This window comes from Liolophura sinensis, chromosome 8 (assembly GCF_032854445.1).
Source record: "Liolophura sinensis isolate JHLJ2023 chromosome 8, CUHK_Ljap_v2, whole genome shotgun sequence".
Taxonomy (NCBI): domain Eukaryota; kingdom Metazoa; phylum Mollusca; class Polyplacophora; order Chitonida; family Chitonidae; genus Liolophura; species Liolophura sinensis.
Window position 1 is genome coordinate 2,776,002 of NC_088302.1, and position 19,304 is coordinate 2,795,305.

The 19,304-nt window shown below is 41.4% G+C and overlaps 1 protein-coding gene across 1 annotated transcript; it reads left to right on the forward strand.

The window, feature by feature from the left end:
* The first annotated feature begins 277 nt into the window (after window positions 1–277).
* Window positions 278–18,780, forward strand: LOC135472480 (male-specific lethal 3 homolog). Its single transcript, XM_064752000.1, has 11 exons — window positions 278–456; window positions 1,854–1,936; window positions 2,998–3,090; window positions 4,699–4,930; window positions 6,196–6,252; window positions 9,237–9,326; window positions 11,677–11,819; window positions 12,268–12,438; window positions 12,775–13,478; window positions 15,443–15,527; window positions 15,916–18,780. The coding sequence occupies exons 1-11, from the start codon at window positions 358–360 to the stop codon at window positions 15,995–15,997; spliced, it is 1,839 nt and encodes a 612-aa protein (XP_064608070.1). The 5' UTR covers window positions 278–357; the 3' UTR covers window positions 15,998–18,780.
* Window positions 18,781–19,304: the final 524 nt, after the last annotated feature.

Below are 19,304 nucleotides of genomic sequence, written 5' to 3' on the forward strand. Positions count from 1 at the left end.
TGACGTCATTTCATTGAAGAATGTCCTTTTTCACAATCAGCATCTGGAACTGGAATTGGAACCAACTTGTTTGCATCAACATTATCTCAACAACTTTAGATATATTTTAAGATACTCTTCAGATCGGCGTTGAGGGTCAGTCAACCTGCCATTACCAATGATCGTTCAGGTTCGCATTTTCGGGCACCGTCACACATGTATTTTGCGGTCATGAATTTCGATTTACCCGTCTGCGCTTGTCAATTTACGACAATCGTAAACGGACGCAAACAATTCATTTCGCGGAACAATGTCTTGAGATTGTGATTGCAGTTTTAGGTTTCACCAGCCGTGGTTTGTGCATTTAAGACCAACGAGATGGCAACAAGAGGGGTTAAATATCAGTTTTCAGTAGGAGAGCATGTCCTATGCTTTGAGCCAGATCCAACGAAAGCCAGAGTTCTTTATGAAGCGAAGGTACTGACAATACACAGCCGCATTCACTCGGAGTCCAGTTATCGTCACAGCTAAAGATTTCGGTTTGATGGTCTCATTTCAATGCCTTTGTATTAGCTGAGTGTGGGTAATTGGCAGATTACTCAAAGTTGTAGTTATCCTGCTGTCATCATAATTGGTGTCATATTACATTCCAGGATAAATCGTTAGTGAGTAGTCTGAATTTTCTGAATGGAACTTGCAGCAAATATTGTGATAAGTCTAACGGCATGCTACCTGCCATCGTATACACACAGACTCCGTACATCACACACATCTTACACACGGAAACTCTTAATCATTCTAACTGGAGCAACTTATGTCTAGAACTGCAGCACGCCATTAGCCTTACCACAATATTTGCTCTAAGTTCTAGTCAAAAAATTCAGACTAGTCATCAGCGGGCCATGATCTAGTGATTAAAAGGATTTATGATGCCATCTAGCCACTGGGACACACAAGGTGCATGTTCAAAACCAGTTTTGAACAAGGCATCTGTAGACTCCTCTGCTCTCATTGCTTGTCACTGTGGAGCCTTGGTGACAATGAGCGGTTGATAACTCCCGTGTGGCCATTAGAACAGGGAAGCATTTGTAGAAGGCCACTTGTTGTCCACCAGTAGGGCTTAAGTGTGTTCCTCAGTTGGTGCAATTAGTGGGCGCTCACATATGCACCAGAAATTGGGGGAATATCATAATGTGATATCATGATGCTATTTCATTGAAGAATCTGTATTTCACGTTTGAATATCTGAAGAAGTGAATCATCAAGAACAAAGGCAGCACTGTCTCTTATAGTGGTGGAGTATCTTCACATGTGGTGGAGTATCTTCAATTTTTTCTTTGTCGTTTTGTGAGAAATTGTCTGTCACAGTGATTGTCACATTTTAGTCTTGTTCTGTGAACTGATTGTCCACTAATGACTATTGCTCCAGTATAGTAATCACCCAGGAACCCCTCACCAATGCTGTCATTGTGAGTTCAACTCCAGCATATGTTGTCTTTCTGGCCATACATGGGAAGGCTGGGCAGCAACCTGCAGATGGCCTTGTGGGTTTCCCCCAGCTTCTGCCCAGGTTTATCCTGCCAGAATGCTGGGCCCCGTCATTTAAGTAAAATACTATAGCATAAGATACCAATAAAATAAATAAATAAATCTAGTATAGTAGACTTTGGGCAACCTTAATTTTATTCAACCTGGACGATTATATGACAGAGATGATCATATATTATTGGTCAAAGCTATGGACTGTTGTCAGTTGCTTTCAGTTTTTACGTCTTGCCTTTGTGTCAGTAAATCACTGCAGTTGATGCAAAGAATTTCAGTTTTTTAATTATACACCACAATGATGCTGAATTGTATGTTGGTATTGCTCACAGGTGTTAGATCTATGCCCTGGTAAAGACAGAGCTGGTAGAAGAAAAGCTGAGTATCATATCCATTTTCAAGGATGGAACAACAGGTGAGATTTCTTGTACATTTTGGGAGAGTTACAGTGTGAAACAGCCTAAAAAGAAGTGTGTCGGATTTACTGACCACTGACCACTGTTCACACATGCATAGCTTCCGTAGCATAAACATGTTCTTTGTTTGGCCTATCGAAAAATAATGTAGTCCATGGCAATAACAAAAAATGGCAAAAAGGGTCATTTTCAAGGTCCAGTCTACTGTGACCAGAATCTTGATCTGTCTGTCTGAGATATGTGATCTATGTCGCAGCTCAACACGTAATTCCAGAGGGATAATCCCATGGATGAGCGCAATTCCAGAGGGATAATCCCATGGATGAGCCATACATCTTCCTGTAGTTAGACTGAAAAAGGTCGACAATAATTTTCAAGTAGCATGACAGAGACGAACTCACCGACTGTATTTTTCATTGTTTACACAAGTCTAGTGACAGGGACTGTATTGGCTATGTGCGACTGTATTCTTCATTGTTTACACCAGTCTAGTGACAGACACAGTATTGGCTATATGAGACTGTATTCTTCATTGTTTACACCAGTCTAGTGACAGGGACTGTATTGGCTATGAGAGACTATATTTTTCATAGTTTACACAAGTCTAGTGACAGGGACTGTATTGGCTAGGTGCGACTGTATTCTTTATTGTTTACACAAGTCTAGTGACAGGGACTGTATTGGCTATGGGAGACTGTATTTTTCATTGTTTACACAAGTCTAGTGACAGGGACAGTATTGGCTATATGAGACTGTATTTTTCATAGTTTACACAAGTCTACTGACAGGGACAGTATTGGCTATGAGAGACTGTATTTTTCATTGTTTACACAAGTCAATGACAGATGCAGTATTGGCTATGTGAGACTGTAAATTTCATTTTTTACACAAGTCTAGTGACATGGACAGTATTGGCTATGTGAGACTGTATTTTTCATTGTTTACACAAATGACAGACAATATTGGCACTTGCAGTCTTCATGCCTCATTGTGTACATATGTAGCTGAGATACTAGTATTGCCAGCGTTAGTCTGTAAGTTCCATTGTTTGCTCATGTAGCTGGGACCGCATTGTTGGAGAAGACTTCATCCTGAAGAGTAGTGAAGAAAATAAAACACTCATGAGAAGACTGGCTGAAACTGCTCGAAAGTAGTAAGTGACTAAATTACCTTCTGTTATTTCCATGTATTTACCTACAAGCTACAAGAGGCACTTTGCTACGGAGTGCTTTCGCTGCAATTTCACAATACTATGCTAAATCCACCAGTGTTGTAACTTGTAAATCAGTTTTAGAAAAAGATTTCAAAGCTATATTTTAGATATGAGAATGTAATGATATGTGCCATTTCATAGAATTACAGATTTTACAAATTGATGCAATTTCAAGCTACACCTCTTCAAGGAGCACAGCATAGGACATATTTATAGCTAAACAGTCTTGTCTCAGTCCATTTATGTCTTCTTTCTTGGTCTTCTCTTTTTCTTTCTCGTGTTTATGGTATGAAAATATATGTGAGCACACTGGTGAGTATTTATGAGCACTGGGCACTTGTTTTTTTCCTTGATGTTGTGGGAATTGTTCTGGTATTGGTTTGAGTTAAGGTTATTACTTTACTTTGTGTTCCCAGTACCCACCTGCCATGAATCCTTTTTGCCTTTAACACCCTCTTTAAACCTCTCTCTTTTATGTGAGTTTAGTTTAGTGTATTTTTTTGGTTTAGACCTATAAACCTTACATGTAAACGGCAGCATGTGCAACTAGGCCTACTGATGGCCAAAGAAAAGATGTAAAAAATTTGATCAGAACCATTCTCAAATTTGGAAATTATCAATAAATTCATGTGAATATTTTGTTAAGGAATGAAACCAACAGTAGATTATTCATTTCAGTGGTTAATGGCCATTGTTCTCAAACACGTTGGAGACTTTGAAAAAACATGTTAGTGAATATATCCATTGCAATGGATATTTTGCTTGAACAGTTTGCACTAAAACATTGTGCCTGGTGCGCATGTCAAAACCTTACCTAGTGCTCACTGGAATACCATGCCTAGTGTTCACTGGAATACCATGCGTAGTGCTCATGGGAATACTGGGTCAGCTTTCCTGGTTATCACTGGAATACCATGGCTAGTGCACTATGCCTGGCTCTTAGTGGAACACCTTGCTCAACTTCACTGGAATACCATGCCTGATGCTCGCACTAATATCGTGCCAAGCACTTACTGGAACAGCATACCTGGTCCTTGCTGGAACACCATGCCTGGTGTTCACTAGAACATTTTGCCTGGTGTTCACTTGTACACTGTGCCTAGTGCTCACTGGAAAACCATGTCTGGTGCTCACTGGAGCACTTTACCTCATGGTGACTGGAACACCAAGCCTAGTGCTTACTGCAACACTGTGCCTAGTGCTCAATAGAATGTGATGCCTAGTGCTCACTGGAACACCATACCTGGTGCTCTCTGGAACACCCAGCCTAATGCTTGCAGGAACACTGTGCCTAGTGCTCACTAGAAAGTGATGCCTAGTGCACACTGCAACACCATGCCTGGTGCTCACTGGAACACCATGCCTCGTACTCTGTGGAACACTGTTAAGCATTCATTTGAAAGTTATATCGAACATTATTTGGTTGTTGCCTTATGTTGGACAGAGGGTGCACCTCCTGATTCTTGTTGTTATTGTTACTGTTGTTTGTCCCTCCCTGGGTTTTTGGTTCTATTTCTCACATATTGCCATGCATCCTCACATCTTTAGTGCCACAAATTACAGCCGCAAAAACAGGGTAAGGAAGCAAAAGATTAATGCGATTTTGAGACGAGCCTTTGTGAAGAAGCCAAAGTTTGACAGCGGCTCAGAGTCGTCATCATCTGGGTCAGAATCTGGGTCATCCTCAGGGGAGGAGTCAGAGGATGGGGAGGTAACCGAGGAAGAGGAATCAGAAAATGGACGGGACGAATATCTACACAATGGAGGGGATGAAGAGATGGTGAGGAGTATTCAATATTGTGGTTATTTGTATAAACTTTCATTGAAGTTTCGGGGCCTCCGTGGCTCAGTCGGTTAGCGCGCTAGCGCAGCGTAATGACCCAGAAGCCTCTCACCAATGCGGTCGCTGTGAGTTCAAGTCCAGCTCATGCTGGCTTCCTCTCCGGCCGTAAGTGGGAAGGTCTGCCAGCAACCTGCGGATGGTCGTGGGTTTCCCCCGGGCTCTGCCTGGTTTCCACCCACCATAATGCTGGCCGCCGTCGTATAAGTGAAATATTCTTGAGTACGGCGTAAAACACCAATCAAAAAAAAAAAAAAAAAAAAAATCATTGAAGTTTCCTCTATGCATGTGTGGTAAAGCTAATATTTCGTCCATTTAGCTTGTTCTCTTACACATTACCTGTACTTAGTAACTGTAAAATAAAATGTAAGCACTTGTACTTGCCGTCTTTACAATGCCATTGTTGATTTAATATGTAAGTGGATTGTTTTATATTTAATTCTGTGGATTTTCCTTCTTTACTCATAATTACTTCCGCGCCCTCCGTGGCTCAGTCGGTTAGCGCACTAGCGCAGCGTAATGACCCAGGAGCCTCTCACTAATGCGGTCGTTGTGAGTTCAAGTCCAGCTCATGCTGGCTTCCTCTCCGGCCGTAAGTGGGAAGGTCTGCCAGCAACCTGCGGATGGTCGTGGGTTTCCCCCGGGCTCTGCCTGGTTTCCACCCACCATAATGCTGACTGCCGTCGTATAAGTGAAATATTCTTGAGTACGGCGTAAAACACCAATCAAAAAAAAAAAATACTAATTACTTCCCTTATAAAACAGCCTATAATATATTGTTCTTCTAATGTGAAACCAGGCTTCCATAACATAGTGGGAAGTGTGCTAACCCAGTACAGTGACCAAGAAGTCTCTCAACAATGCAATAACTGTGAATTAAAGTCCAGCTCAAGCTGGCTTGTTCTCTGGTCGCATGTGGAAAGGTCTGCCAGCAACCTGCAGATGGTCAAGGGTTTCCGCCATAGTAAAGTGAAATGTTCTTGAGTATGCAGCGGAACTTCAACCAAGTGAATAAATACTTCGGTGGTAACAGTCCATAAAAACAGCTTTTGTCTCTTTAAGAATCTTGCGCATAGCAAAAAACTATTTCATTGACTGATTATCTGAGGGTGATAGAATGATTTTTGTTACTGATGCATAAGGAGAGATGCTATCCACATTTGTATTACCCTGGTATCCCCTATACATGTATTCCTATGTTTCAGAGTGGTGTGGACAGTGACAATGGAGACTGCTCTGATGATGGAGAGGTCTCTATAAAGGTCAGTCTAGGTATATTTTGGAGTTGGAGTAAAAGTTATGGAAAATTCTGTTATGGTCTATCAGGTGTATTTGTTACTTATATACTCCTAAATTCTGTTATGGTCTATTAGGTGTATTTGTTATTTATATATTCCTTCTAAATTCTGTTATGGTCTATCAGGTGTACTTGTTATTTATATATTCCTTCTAAATTCTGTTATGTTCTATCAGGTGTATTTGTTTTTTTATATATGCCTTCTAAATTCTGTTATGGTCTAACAGGTGTATTTGTTATTTATATATGCCTTCTAAATTCTGTTATGGTCTGTCAGGTGTATTTGTTATTTATATATTCCTTCTAAATTCTGTTATGGTCTATCAGGTGTATTTGTTATTTATATATTCCTTCTAAATTCTGTTATGGTGTATCAGGTGTACTTGTTATTTATATATTCCTTCTAAATTCTGTTATGGTGTATCAGGTGTACTTGTTATTTATATATTCCTGCTAAATTCTGTTATGGCCTATCAGGTGTACTTGTTATTTATATATCCCTGCTAAATTCTGTTATGGTCTATCAGGTGTATTTGTTATTTATATATTCCTTCGAAATTCTCTTATGGTCTATCAGGTGTATTTGTTATTTATATATTCCTTCTAAATTCTGTTATGGTCTATCAGGTGTATTTGTTATTTATATATTCCTTCTAAATTCTGTTATGGTCTATCAGGTGTACTTGTTTTTTATATATTCCTTCTAAATTCTGTTATGGTATATCAGGTGTATTTGTTATTTACATATTCCTGCTAAATCTGTGGAGAATTCTGTTGTCAGGTATGCAGTTCATTTGTGTGGGATTTTTAGATCTGTTTAGAAATTTGTTTTGACGGGTTAGTTGTGCTTGACAGTGTGTTATTGCACAATAGGTATCACAGCCAGTAGATTTTGGTGATGAAGTCATGCCATACTCGACAATAGTTCACTTATATCACTATGGTCAGGTTAAAAATGTGGAAGAAGCATGGCAGATCATAGAGAAAACCTCTACCTGTACTTCACCAAAACCATATTGAAGGTTATCCCAAAGCTTAAAGGTGACATTGTCACCGTACATAAAGAAATTTGATAAATGCAGCACAAAATGATGCTTTCTGAGAGCTTTTAAGATTATGAACGAAAGAAATTTGTATGAAAATTAAAGTTTTTATCGGTAGTCCATCATATTTATACCGCACTCAGCAAAGTTATACTGGAATCACCTTGTCTGTCTGTCATGGTGAGGGGGATACTGGAATCACCCTATCTGTCTATCATGGGGGGGATATACTGGAATCACCCTATCTGTTTGTCGTTGGGGAGGGGGATTATTGGAATCACCCTGTCTGTCTGTCATGTGGGGTGGAGGGAGGGGGCATAAACTGAAATCAGCCTATCTGTCTGTCACGGAGGGGATATATATACTGGAATCACCCTATCTGTCTGTCGTTGTGGGGGGGGGGGGGGGGGGAAATATACTGGAATCAGCCTATCTCTCTGTCATGGGGGTGGAGGGAGGGGGCATAAACTGGAATCAGCCTATCTGTCTGTCACGGTGGGGATATACTGGAATCAGCCTATCTGTCTGTCACGGAGGGGATATACTGGATTCAGCTTATCTGTCTGTCACTGAGGGGATATACTGGAATCGGCCTATCTGTCTGTCACGGAGGGGATATACTGGAATCAGCTTATCTGTCTGTCATGGAGGGGATGTACTGATATCACCCTATCTGTTTGTCGTTGGGGAGGGGGATTATTGGAATCACCCTGTCTGTCTGTCATGTGGGGTGGAGGGAGGGGGCATAAACTGAAATCAGCCTATCTATCTGTCACGGAGGGGATATATATACTGGAATCACCCTATCTGTCTGTCGTTGTGGAGGGGGGTGATATACTGGAATCAGCCTATCTCTCTGTCATGGGGGTGGAGGGAGGGGGCATAAACTGGAATCAGCCTATCTGTCTGTCACGGTGGGGATATACTGGAATCAGCCTATCTGTCTGTCACGGAGGGGGTATACTGGATTCAGCTTATCTGTCTGTCACTGAGGGGATATACTGGAATCAACCTATCTGTCTGTCACGGTGGGGATATACTGGAATCAGCCTATCTGTCTGTCACGGAGGGGATATACTGGAATCAGCTTATCCGTCTGTCATGGAGGGGATATACTGATATCACCCTATCTGTCTGCCGTGGGAGTGGGGGGGCATAAACTGGAATCAGCATATCTGTCTGTCAGTGAAGGGATATACTGGAATCAGCCTAGCTGTCTGTCACTGAGGGGATATACTGGAATCGGTCTATCTGCCTGTCATGGAGGGGATATACTGGAATCAGCCTGTCTGTCTTTCATGGAGGGGATATACTGGAATCAGCCTATCTGTCTTTCATGGAGGGGATGGTCTGTCTGTAGACACAATTTTGTCCTTCTCCTCCCAAAGTACAGCGCCAATTTCAGTAAACTTAGCATACATCTTGCATATTAACTTGCCCCTAACTTGAGCATGCCTAACTGCATTTGAACGCTGTGACCTCATGGGAAGAATGTTCATCAGCGGAGGCAAGCGCCAAGTGAGACAAAGAGGATATATACATTTAAGTGTAGAATATTTGTTCCATGTAGCCTGGTAAATGTGAAGTTCGGGCCTGAAAAAACCTTGGTAAAAGCCAGAAATTTAAAATACACTTTTTAAATTTGAAGTGTATGAACCCTGGTATTAGCCTTCATGTATGGCAACTTTCCATATTTAACATCCTATATATTTCGTTTTTATGTTCTGAAAAAAGAAAGTTCTGCATGAGTTCATTCTATATGATCCTGACATTCATTTTTGTCCATAGCAACTTCTATGTAAATTGACATGTACATGTAGCTGTTTTATGAATCTTGGACTTGATGCTATTCCATTTGTCATGTGTATTTATCTGACTGCTGCCACTATTTCTCTTTGTTTGTCAGGGAAAATACACTCATGTTGAAATACCTATACCAAAGATCCTGAAGGAGAAATTGGAAGAAGACTATTACAATATCAACAGAGCCGGAAAGGTATGTTATCATTCATCTACATTGACACCATGTGGAGGGCGTGCACACCAGATGACTGGAGAGCCACACTGACACCATGTGGAGGGTGTTCACACCCAATGACTGGAGACTCACATTGACACCATGTGGAGGGTGTGCACCCCCAATGACTGGAGACCCACATTGACACCATGTGGAGGGTGTGCGCACCCGATGACTGGAGACTCACATTGACACCATGTGGAGGGTGTTCACACCCGATGACTGGAGACTCACATTGACACCATGTGAAGGGTGTTCACACCCGATGACTGGAGACCCACACTGACACCATGTTGAGGGTGTGCTCACCCAATGACTGGAGACCCACACTGACACCATGTGGAGGGTGTTCACACCCAATGACTGGAGACCCACACTGACACCATGTGGAGGGCATGCACACCAGATGACTGGAGACCCACACTGACACCATGTGGAGGGTGTCCTCACCCAATGACTGGAGACCCACACTGACACCATGTGGAGGGTGTGCACCCCCAATGACTGGAGACCCACATTGACACCATGTGAAGGGTGTGCGCACCCGATGACTGGAGACCCACATTGACACCATGTGGAGGGTATGCACACCAGATGACTGGAGACCCACACTGACACCATGTGGAGGGTGTGCTCACCCAATGACTGGAGACTCACATTGACACCATGTGGAGGGCATGCACACCCGATGACTGGAGACCCACACTGACACCATGTGGAGGGTGTCCATAAGCAAACAGCGCCTGGAGGCCCCCTTTTGAAAATCTGACCCTTACACTATTTTTTGTCCTCTTTACTTACATTTAATTCTTCCTTTCTCAGATGCTGTGAATTTCACGGGTGTTGAAGCATGTACATGCACTATCAAAAACATGTAAAAAACCACAGTTAGGTTGCCACCAAGATAGTATAAGGTTAACAATACTTGTGTTGAGCACAGAAGCCAGGCGCATTTTCTCAAATGTTACAGAGCATGCACCAGGACAATATACACTCAATGAATTATCTCCCCTTGTCCTCAGTCTGCAGATGGCCTCGGACCCCCATTAATTTTCCATAAGCGACAATGTTAACGTCTAGCGCTGTAGCTCAGTCCCAAACATTCCGTGGCCAATAAGCTTTGTTGCATACCTGGCCCAGCCTGTGAGAAAGAAGCCATAAAAATCTTGACATAGGTTGACCGTCAAAATCTGGACCTTTCCATGCCGGCAGCTGGGAGGCATGCCTAGAACGCCAAGCCTCATCACTACCTCACACCTTGTGTCCTCTCACCCAGAATTTCAAACTTTCATCAATACAGCTCATACCTCCTCAAAGTTTAGACAGTTTCCAGCATTTTAATACCAAGCATGCACCTGTGCACCAAAAATGGATGCCTGGGAGCAAAAAAAGACTTTATACCCTAAGATTCACAGAACTACAATCGTCCCTACCGAAAAACGGAAGTTGTAATGGGGGTCTGTGTCCAGATGTGGGTAGAATAGGGGAATTTCAAGACTTTAACGGCAAAAGAGTTTGAACTCGAAACCCCTCTGTTGTCCTTGGTCTCTTTCTGCATTTCTCTATCCAATGACTGACCATTCAGATCTATACGAAAGACACCTGGCCTCTGCTACAGTAAAAAAGTGAGGCAATTAGTGTTAATCAGTGAATGTTCTATATGAGAAAAATACCTTGGACAAGACAAATTTTCATGGGTCAAAATGAAGGCGTGCCTTCATTACTATTCATCTGACTTGCTTTCAGATAGGGTGTTTGTTAGCAAGCCTCACATTTCCAGAAAAAAGGAGATGGTTGGCATCACTCATCACCTACAGGTGGACCATAAGTCTCCCGACATGTGATGAAAAATTGAACTCCATTAATATTGACTGTCCTATTTTATCAAAGCTGTTGTCATAGTAACTTTTACAACAACAACATGTTATGGCTTATGGCGGTATGGTAATTCCATTAATCATTCTGGATTCTGTTTTTCAGCCATCTGTATCAGATTTGTGTTCTCCTGTCTGTAGAGATAGGAGAAGGATGGCTAGGGACCTCTCCATGAGGAGAGTAAACCTACATGTAGTGATAGACATTGTATTCTTGGATCCTCAGGGTGCCCTAAGCCAAAAAATGAAAAGTTTCTCTTGTCACAGTCCAAAAGTCACTATCTAAAAAGCTGTCTTGGAAGAAGATTTGTCTGAATAATCGGAACCTAATGTTGACCGCTTTTCAGTTCATCTTCTAGTTGGATTATTTAATGGCACATTTTGAATGACTGTTCCTAGTTCTTCCCATTGACAGGAAAATAACTTGAAGGGACTTGTTATTTGTTATGTTTTAGGTTATCCAGTTGCCTGCAGAACCAAACATCATCACCCTACTGGAAGGCTATGTGAAGAATTTTGTCATGAACTTCCTGTTCAGCTCCACGGAGAAACTACGACCAGGATTGCGAGAGTTCACCAAGCCGGAGCCAGAGAAAAGGTTATTGTGATACTTTTTGTTGACTGATTGGTTAGATTTTATTTAGGCATGGATGTGCACACACATTTCTTCTGAACTTAAAAAACAAATGTCAGTAATTGGTTCAAATCCTTCCTGTTGAGGGAGGCATATATTCATTTTATAGTGCTGAATTTGCAGCATATAAAATTGTCAAAATCTTGAAATACATGATGTTATTTTCATTCCTGTTCATTTTTTCTATATATCATAATGATTTGACATGATACTCAAGAAGTTTCTACTTAAATTGTGACATTGAAGTTAAGGGTGGAGGAAAGTAGAGGGAGAGGCGGGTTTCAAGCGGCTTAAGCACTAAGGGACATCGACAATCTGTGTATTTTATTTATGAATAATTGGTCTGAATTTAGAATCTGAAATTGACTCTTTTTGTTTTTGTGCTTTAAGAATTTGTTTGTTGCTGCTTCAGTGTACCATTGTGTAAGGAAGTGATGCATGGCTTAAGGGTGTGTTTTGACTTCACGCTCCAGCTGTTACTTCTGTACAACGCCGAAAGAGATCAACATGACTCTGCTGTTACACATTTCAAACCACCCAGTCCTGTGAATGGGCCACCGCTTATCAAGAAGGAAGTTGAAAGGTTAGTGCAAAAAAGCATGGGCAGAAATTGAAAAAAATCGTAAAGATAACTGAAAAGAGTAAGAATAAGTTACATCTGAAAGTGCTACCCATTCGTTGACATTCATTATAAAAAATGCAGTCAATTTCTTGGATCATGTGTTTTGTTTGTCTGCTGTATTTTTGGTGTTCAGCTCAGGCACATCTGTCTTCAAACTTTGATATAATGGGTCATTGTGGTAAAATATATTGTTTGTTGACTTGTTTTAACCTGTTAACAAAACAGTTTTGAACACCTACCCAGTGGAATAGACCTTGATAATATTATTGTGTCTGCACTGTGTATGATCTGTTTTAGTCCCAGTCATGAAGCACCGCCCTCCCCAACAGTTACCTGCCCGTCTCGACGAAGAGCTTCAACCCGTCTTCACAGTTCATCAGGAGGCGAGCCATCACCCAAAATTCCCAAACTGTCCCCCAAAGTTCCCAAAGATGATGAGTCTGAAAGCGATGAGCCCCCTGCTCGCCGCCTTACACGTAGGTCCATGTCAGAGGTCAGCAAGAAAGGTTCGGAGGTCACATGTTCACAAAGGTCACGGTATGGCTCACAGACTACCAGGAGGCTGTCACGCTCCGACAGAGCGAGTGTGTGTTTGGAGCCGAAGGTGACAAGGTCATCACGCCGACATGGAAGCGTTACATCACCTGGACCCTCAGACAAACACCCAGACGCCCCTGACACTGCCCCAGAGTCCTGTAACAACAACACCGCCACAACCACTAATCACACCCACCAGGAGAGTGTCAGCCAGTCAGTGCTGTCAGGCCTTTCACAGCGCGTCACCCCTCCCCCACCCCTCCTTTTACCAAGTGCAATATCCAGCAAGGGTTCATCTCCGCACCTCACCCCGACCTCTCAGACTCAGCACAACTCACAGACGGCCTCTGACAAGGAGATGGCACTCAATGAAGTACTGGCCTGGAAGATGCTGACTCCAGAGCAGGAGAAGTCTCCCCTGCCCTGCCTCATCTACGGAGCACATCACCTGCTCAGACTCTTTGGTAAGGCCATCCTTAAAAAATTCATTGTTGCATGTGACACAACTCAATCAGAAGAAATAGAGTAGGAATTATTTTTTCTTTAATCTGGGTAAGCAAACAGATGTGATTTCATGGAAATTTTAAACATTGAGATCGAAATTATTAATGTTGACCTTTCAGTTTATAATCCAAATAAAAAGAGTAGCAGCGTCATTTTATGGGTTGGATCATCCCCAACAAGTACATGTTTGAAGGATGAGACATTTTATGGGTAGGATCATCCCTAACAAGTACATGTTTGAAGGATGAGACATTTGAAGGATGAGACATTTTATGGGTAGGATCATCCCTAACAAGTACATGTTTGACGGATGAGACATTTGAAGGATGAGACATTTTATGGGTAGGATCATTCCTAACAAGTACATGTTTGAAGGATGAGACATTTTATGGGTAGGATCATTCCTAACAAGTACGTGTTTGAAGAATGAGACATTTTATGGGTAGGATCATTTCTAACAAGCACATGTTTGAAGGATGAGACATTTTATGGGTAGGATCATTCCTAACAATTACGTGTTTTAAGGGTGAGACATTTTATGGGTAGGATCATCCCTTCTGTGAGCCTGACTTTAAAAAGCCCTACATGTACATTGTTCTGCAGTAAAAAAAGAAATCATTGTAAACTTCCTAAACCAAAACATTATAGCGGTAGCTTTGTTTGAGATTTTGATAAATGTGTGCCTGGGTGCCTAAGCTTGTTATACCTGTGCTATGCATCCTGTACTGCTAGGACACAGTCCATGTGATGTACACCCACATGATGGTGTGCTGTGTGTCCTGTACTGCTAGGACACAGTCTATGTGACGTACACCCACATGATGGTGTGCTGTGTGTCCTGTACTGCTAGGACACAGTCCATGTGATGTACACCCACATAATGGTGTGCTATGTGTCCTGCACTGCTAGGACACAGTCCATGTGATGTACACCCACATAATGGTGTGCTGTGTGTCCTGTACTGCTAGGACACAGTCCACGATGTACACCCACATAATGGTGTGCTGTGTGTCCAGTACTGCTAGGACACAGTCCATGTGATGTACACCCACATAATGGTGTGATATGCATCCTGTACTGCTAGGACACAGTCCATGTGATGTACACCCACATAATGGTTTGCTGTGCATCCTGTACTGCTAGGACACAGTCCATGATGTACACCCACATAATGGTGTGCTATGCATCCTGTACTGCTAGGACACAGTCCATGATGTACACCCACATAATGGTGTGCTGTGTGTCCTGTACTGCTAGGACACAGTCCATGTGATGTACACCCACATAATGGTGTGCTGTGTGTCCTGTACTGCTAGGACACAGTCCATGTGATGTACACCCACATAATGGTTTGCTGTGCATCCTGTACTGCTAGGACACAGTCCATGTGATGTACACCCACATAATGGTTTGCTGTGCATCCTGTACTGCTAGGACACAGTCCATGATGTACACCCACATAATGGTGTGCTGTGCATACTGTACTGCTAGGACACAGTCCATGTGATGTACACCCACATGATGGTGTGCTATGCACCCTGTACTGCTAGGACACAGTCCATGATGTACACCCACATAATGGTGTGCTGTGTGTCCTGTACTGCTAGGACACAGTCCATGATGTACACCCACATAATGGTGTGCTGTGTGTCCTGTACTGCTAGGACACAGTCTATGTGATGTACACCCACATAATGGTGTGATATGCATCCTGTACTGCTAGGACACAGTCCATGTGATGTACAACCACATAATGGTGTGATATGCATCCTGCACTGCTAGGACACAGTCTATGTGTGTCCTGTACTGCTAGGACACAGTCCATGTGATGTACACCCACATAACTGACATGCACTTTCCAGGTGTGGTTCCACATTTTTATTTGAACAGTGCTGTCTCACTGTGCCCTTCTTTCTTGTTTCAGTGAAGTTGCCAGAATTAGTGGGGAGGATGAAGCTTGGAGAACACAAGCAGAAAGCTCTTCTCAAGCACTTTGAGTTATTTCTCGAGTAAGTTCCATGAAATACATACTGTTTCTGTTACATTATGCTACAGTGTAGAGATCACAGACAGATGAGACTGCATGGCTTGTGGTATGTGGCAGATTCTTCATGTTGGGCTCTTAATGGCTAAAATTAAACCCCAGCTCTGCCTGGCAGGCCCTTGACCTGTGGGCCATGAGGTTAATCCACTTTGTACCTGACAAAGACCATTATTTCCCTCTATTAATTTACTTGACCCCTCTCATTTTGGTACACCAACCAAATAATGGTACAATTCAATTCAAATGCCTATAAAATAAAGAATTTGTACAAATTTGAAAATACTCACCCTTTAAACCAGCTTCTTCAGATGGAGTTTATACTGGAATAGTTATAAGGTTTGTAAACCTTCTAGGTACCTGGCGACTAGACACGAGGAGTTGTTACCAGAGACAGTCTATGTGAATGTTGGGGAGGAGAGGACTGGAGGCAGCTGATTACAGGTGTGCTCAGGTAGATACTCCGGTGTGTGGGACCAAAGATCGGCCAGGTGTGGCACCAGGACCAGAAACACAACATAGTGGGAGCTTCATGGCTGGGAAATCTATTGTTAAGATGTTCAAGTCAGTCTTGTTTTCACCTTGTCACCCCTACTGAATGGCCAGATAATTGGTGTGACCTGAATTCTGTTTGATGAAGCATGCAGTTGTGACATTATCAGATGTTCATCTGTTTTAACCAGATTCTAGAGCTAGTAAATGAGAGAAACAGGCAACAATAGGCAGCAGCTACGTGTTCTGATGCAGTGGAAAATGTCAGAGATGTCTGGCTACATGTGACCAAAATTTCGACGAATGCTGTAGTTCAGGGATCTGTTTGGTTTCTTTCCTGAATTGCTTGGAGGTAGAGAGAACTTATTGAGGATGTAAGTTTTTTATTATATTAATAATTTATTGCTAATATACTTTTGTATGTTGTAAGTTCTGAATAAGCGCCTTTGCAGCAAATCGTTACAGCTCACTTCTTCACAAGCCCTCCAGAATGACAAATCCGCACAAAGGTTGACAACTTTATTTTATGTACATGCCGATAGACGTGTCACTTAAAAGAAAGGACAACAGAAAATATAAATTATTTTAGCCGTGGGATCCATACAGACCGAAGCGAGCATAGGTATTTGTTTGATTACATGATTGGTAATTCTATAAACCACCTCCTCATCTGGAATTGTTATGAGGCCATGAGATATTTCATTTTGGAGAAACCAGAAACAAGGTGTAGCCTTATGTGTACCCTATGCTCTTAAGCACTAGAGACGAGACACTGCTTTATCATGCGAAGTACTGTCCCCTTAACTATTAGAAGCAAACGCCAATCGTTGTGGTCTCCTGGTTGAGACCCTGGGGAATAACCCCACACATATTCCACAACCACTTTGAAAATGGCTTTTAAGGTATATCAGAATTGTCTCGTAATCAGAAGGAAAACAGCTGATTTAACACAACTTCCACGTGTCAAAATCGTGAACAAGTCATGTTACAGTGAAACAGATGCCTTCTTAGGTGGTAAAAATATCTCACCCTTGATTGGTTTTAAATGAGAACATGGCCGCCCGTTTTTCCCTATGTGAGATCGTGATATTTCTGTTATCCTACATCACAACAATGAAAAGGAATGTTTTTTTTAACTTAAAATGTAACTCTTTATCAATACATATCTATACATTTGATTGTTTTAGTTATAAATGATAATGATATTTTTACAAACTGTAATTAGTTGTTTCAAATTTAGTTCAAGAAATTTTTTATATACCTATTGTAATCATTTAAAAGAAAAGGATATAAATCTGACATCAATCTGGAGAGGTTGCAGGACTGTTGTTCTACCCCAAAATTGTCTTCTCCATACTTAGCACGTCTTTGTGGTGTTCTCCTCATTCAGGCATGTGAAAATTTTCAGGCCAATACTATTGAAATTATATCAGGGTGTGCTTTGTATGAATCAGATAGAGGAGGGAGATGGTATCTAATATTTGCTGTATTCTCCTTAGCAAACATTGAAAATTAAGCAAATAAGAAACCAGTGTTTAGAAAATGATTCAAGCCCGTACTGCTTCAGGTGTTATAAGAGAGTGCAAGAATGCTGATGTCATAATTTACTGCTGCATAACTCAAGCATAACTCACATGAAGCGAGTTTCAACTAGTGAGTCAGAGCGAGTCTTTTGCAAACATATTGCGAGGTATATACTCGTGTGGTGCGAGAACTACACTTGCAGTTAGTCATAGTCAGTAGCAGACGGTGGTTTTCTTCAGTGGTCACAAGTGTTTTTGGTAGGGCCAAAAAATCTGTGATCTGTAAATGGCTTGTCGAAACTCGCTTCGTGCGAGACCCGCTTTAATCAAACTGTAAAATTTGTATAAGAAAATCACCACAAGATATCTTGAACAGTTCAAATCTGTCATACTTAATAGGCAGTTGATTAAGGTCAGTAATTATATGTAATCCAGTATCGTTGCTGTCAGCCATCTTGGATTTCCTAGCTATCACACATACTCCTTCCAGCATGCGTGTCCCTCTCAAGGCTCGCTTTACATCTCTTCCACCACAAGAAAAGTTTTACGTTTGAAGCCTGTGTGATGTCCTCACACAGATTTATTAAATCAGCATTTATCAATAAAGTTGTTACCGGTTTTTTGTGTATACTTTATGTGAAAAGAATGCAAGTGTTTTATGTAATAAACAATAGAACTAAGGCTTGAGAGACAGTTTTTGTGTTCTGACATCACTTCCTGCCTTATCACCATGACTTGGTGACCTCAGCATTTTTAAGATTTTTGTGAAAAATTTGCTAGTGGTGGCAGTAATGTAAAGCAAATGTTAGAGAGCGGCACATGCGCTGTGAGGAGTATGGCCATTATACCTGTCTCTTGGTTAGCATATACTGTACTAGTTGGCATGAGACCTATCAGCCCCTGGTCTCGCTCAGTTTACTTGTATTAAAATGTTTAAATCCACAGTTAATTGTGTTCAATGATAAATTGTTGCTGACATGTAAATCCATACAGGTACAACAATCATTTTAATTTATATGGCCAGTCATTTTCATATCTTGCTTTATTGAGATATGTGTAAATATTGTAAATAATTATTGCTGGTTAAAATATTATGTGAAGAAGAATGATCTGATCTCATAACACACGCGAAAGCTTTCTGTAATGTCCTTGGATAAATTGATTGTTAGCTGGTCATACCATCAAAATGGCGTCTTGTTTGATATATGGTAGATTTTGTAATAAAGCCATGCTCTGGCATTGATATTACTTTACAATTTACTGGTTTTATGTTTATTTGAATTCCAAGGTGAATGCTTGACCCAATGAGAATCCTTTCTCAAAAGTATTTTCATCAGCTAAATGTATATGTAACTGCTTGGCCCCAAAACTTGTAATCAATAATTATTAGGCCTTTAGAATTCAGTCTACTTTATTATGCATGTGCATCATTTGTGCCTGTCTAATCCCGATAACACACATGGCAATTAGAAGTTGGATATAAACTGACGGCCAAAAGAAACTTTACAAAGAGTTCAGATCAATTTATTTTGCCAAAGCAAAAAACAGGATGACTGCAGTTTAATATATTGAAAAGACCAATGGCTTTAGATATTGAAAGTCTTGAGTAAGAACGGACAAAGCAGCCCTCAAATTCTGTTACAAGTGAACAAACTGAGCAGGGGTAGAAAAATAGCCATTCCATCTTGGTTAACAATGGGCAGAGTATACAAAAAGTTGATTATTTTTAA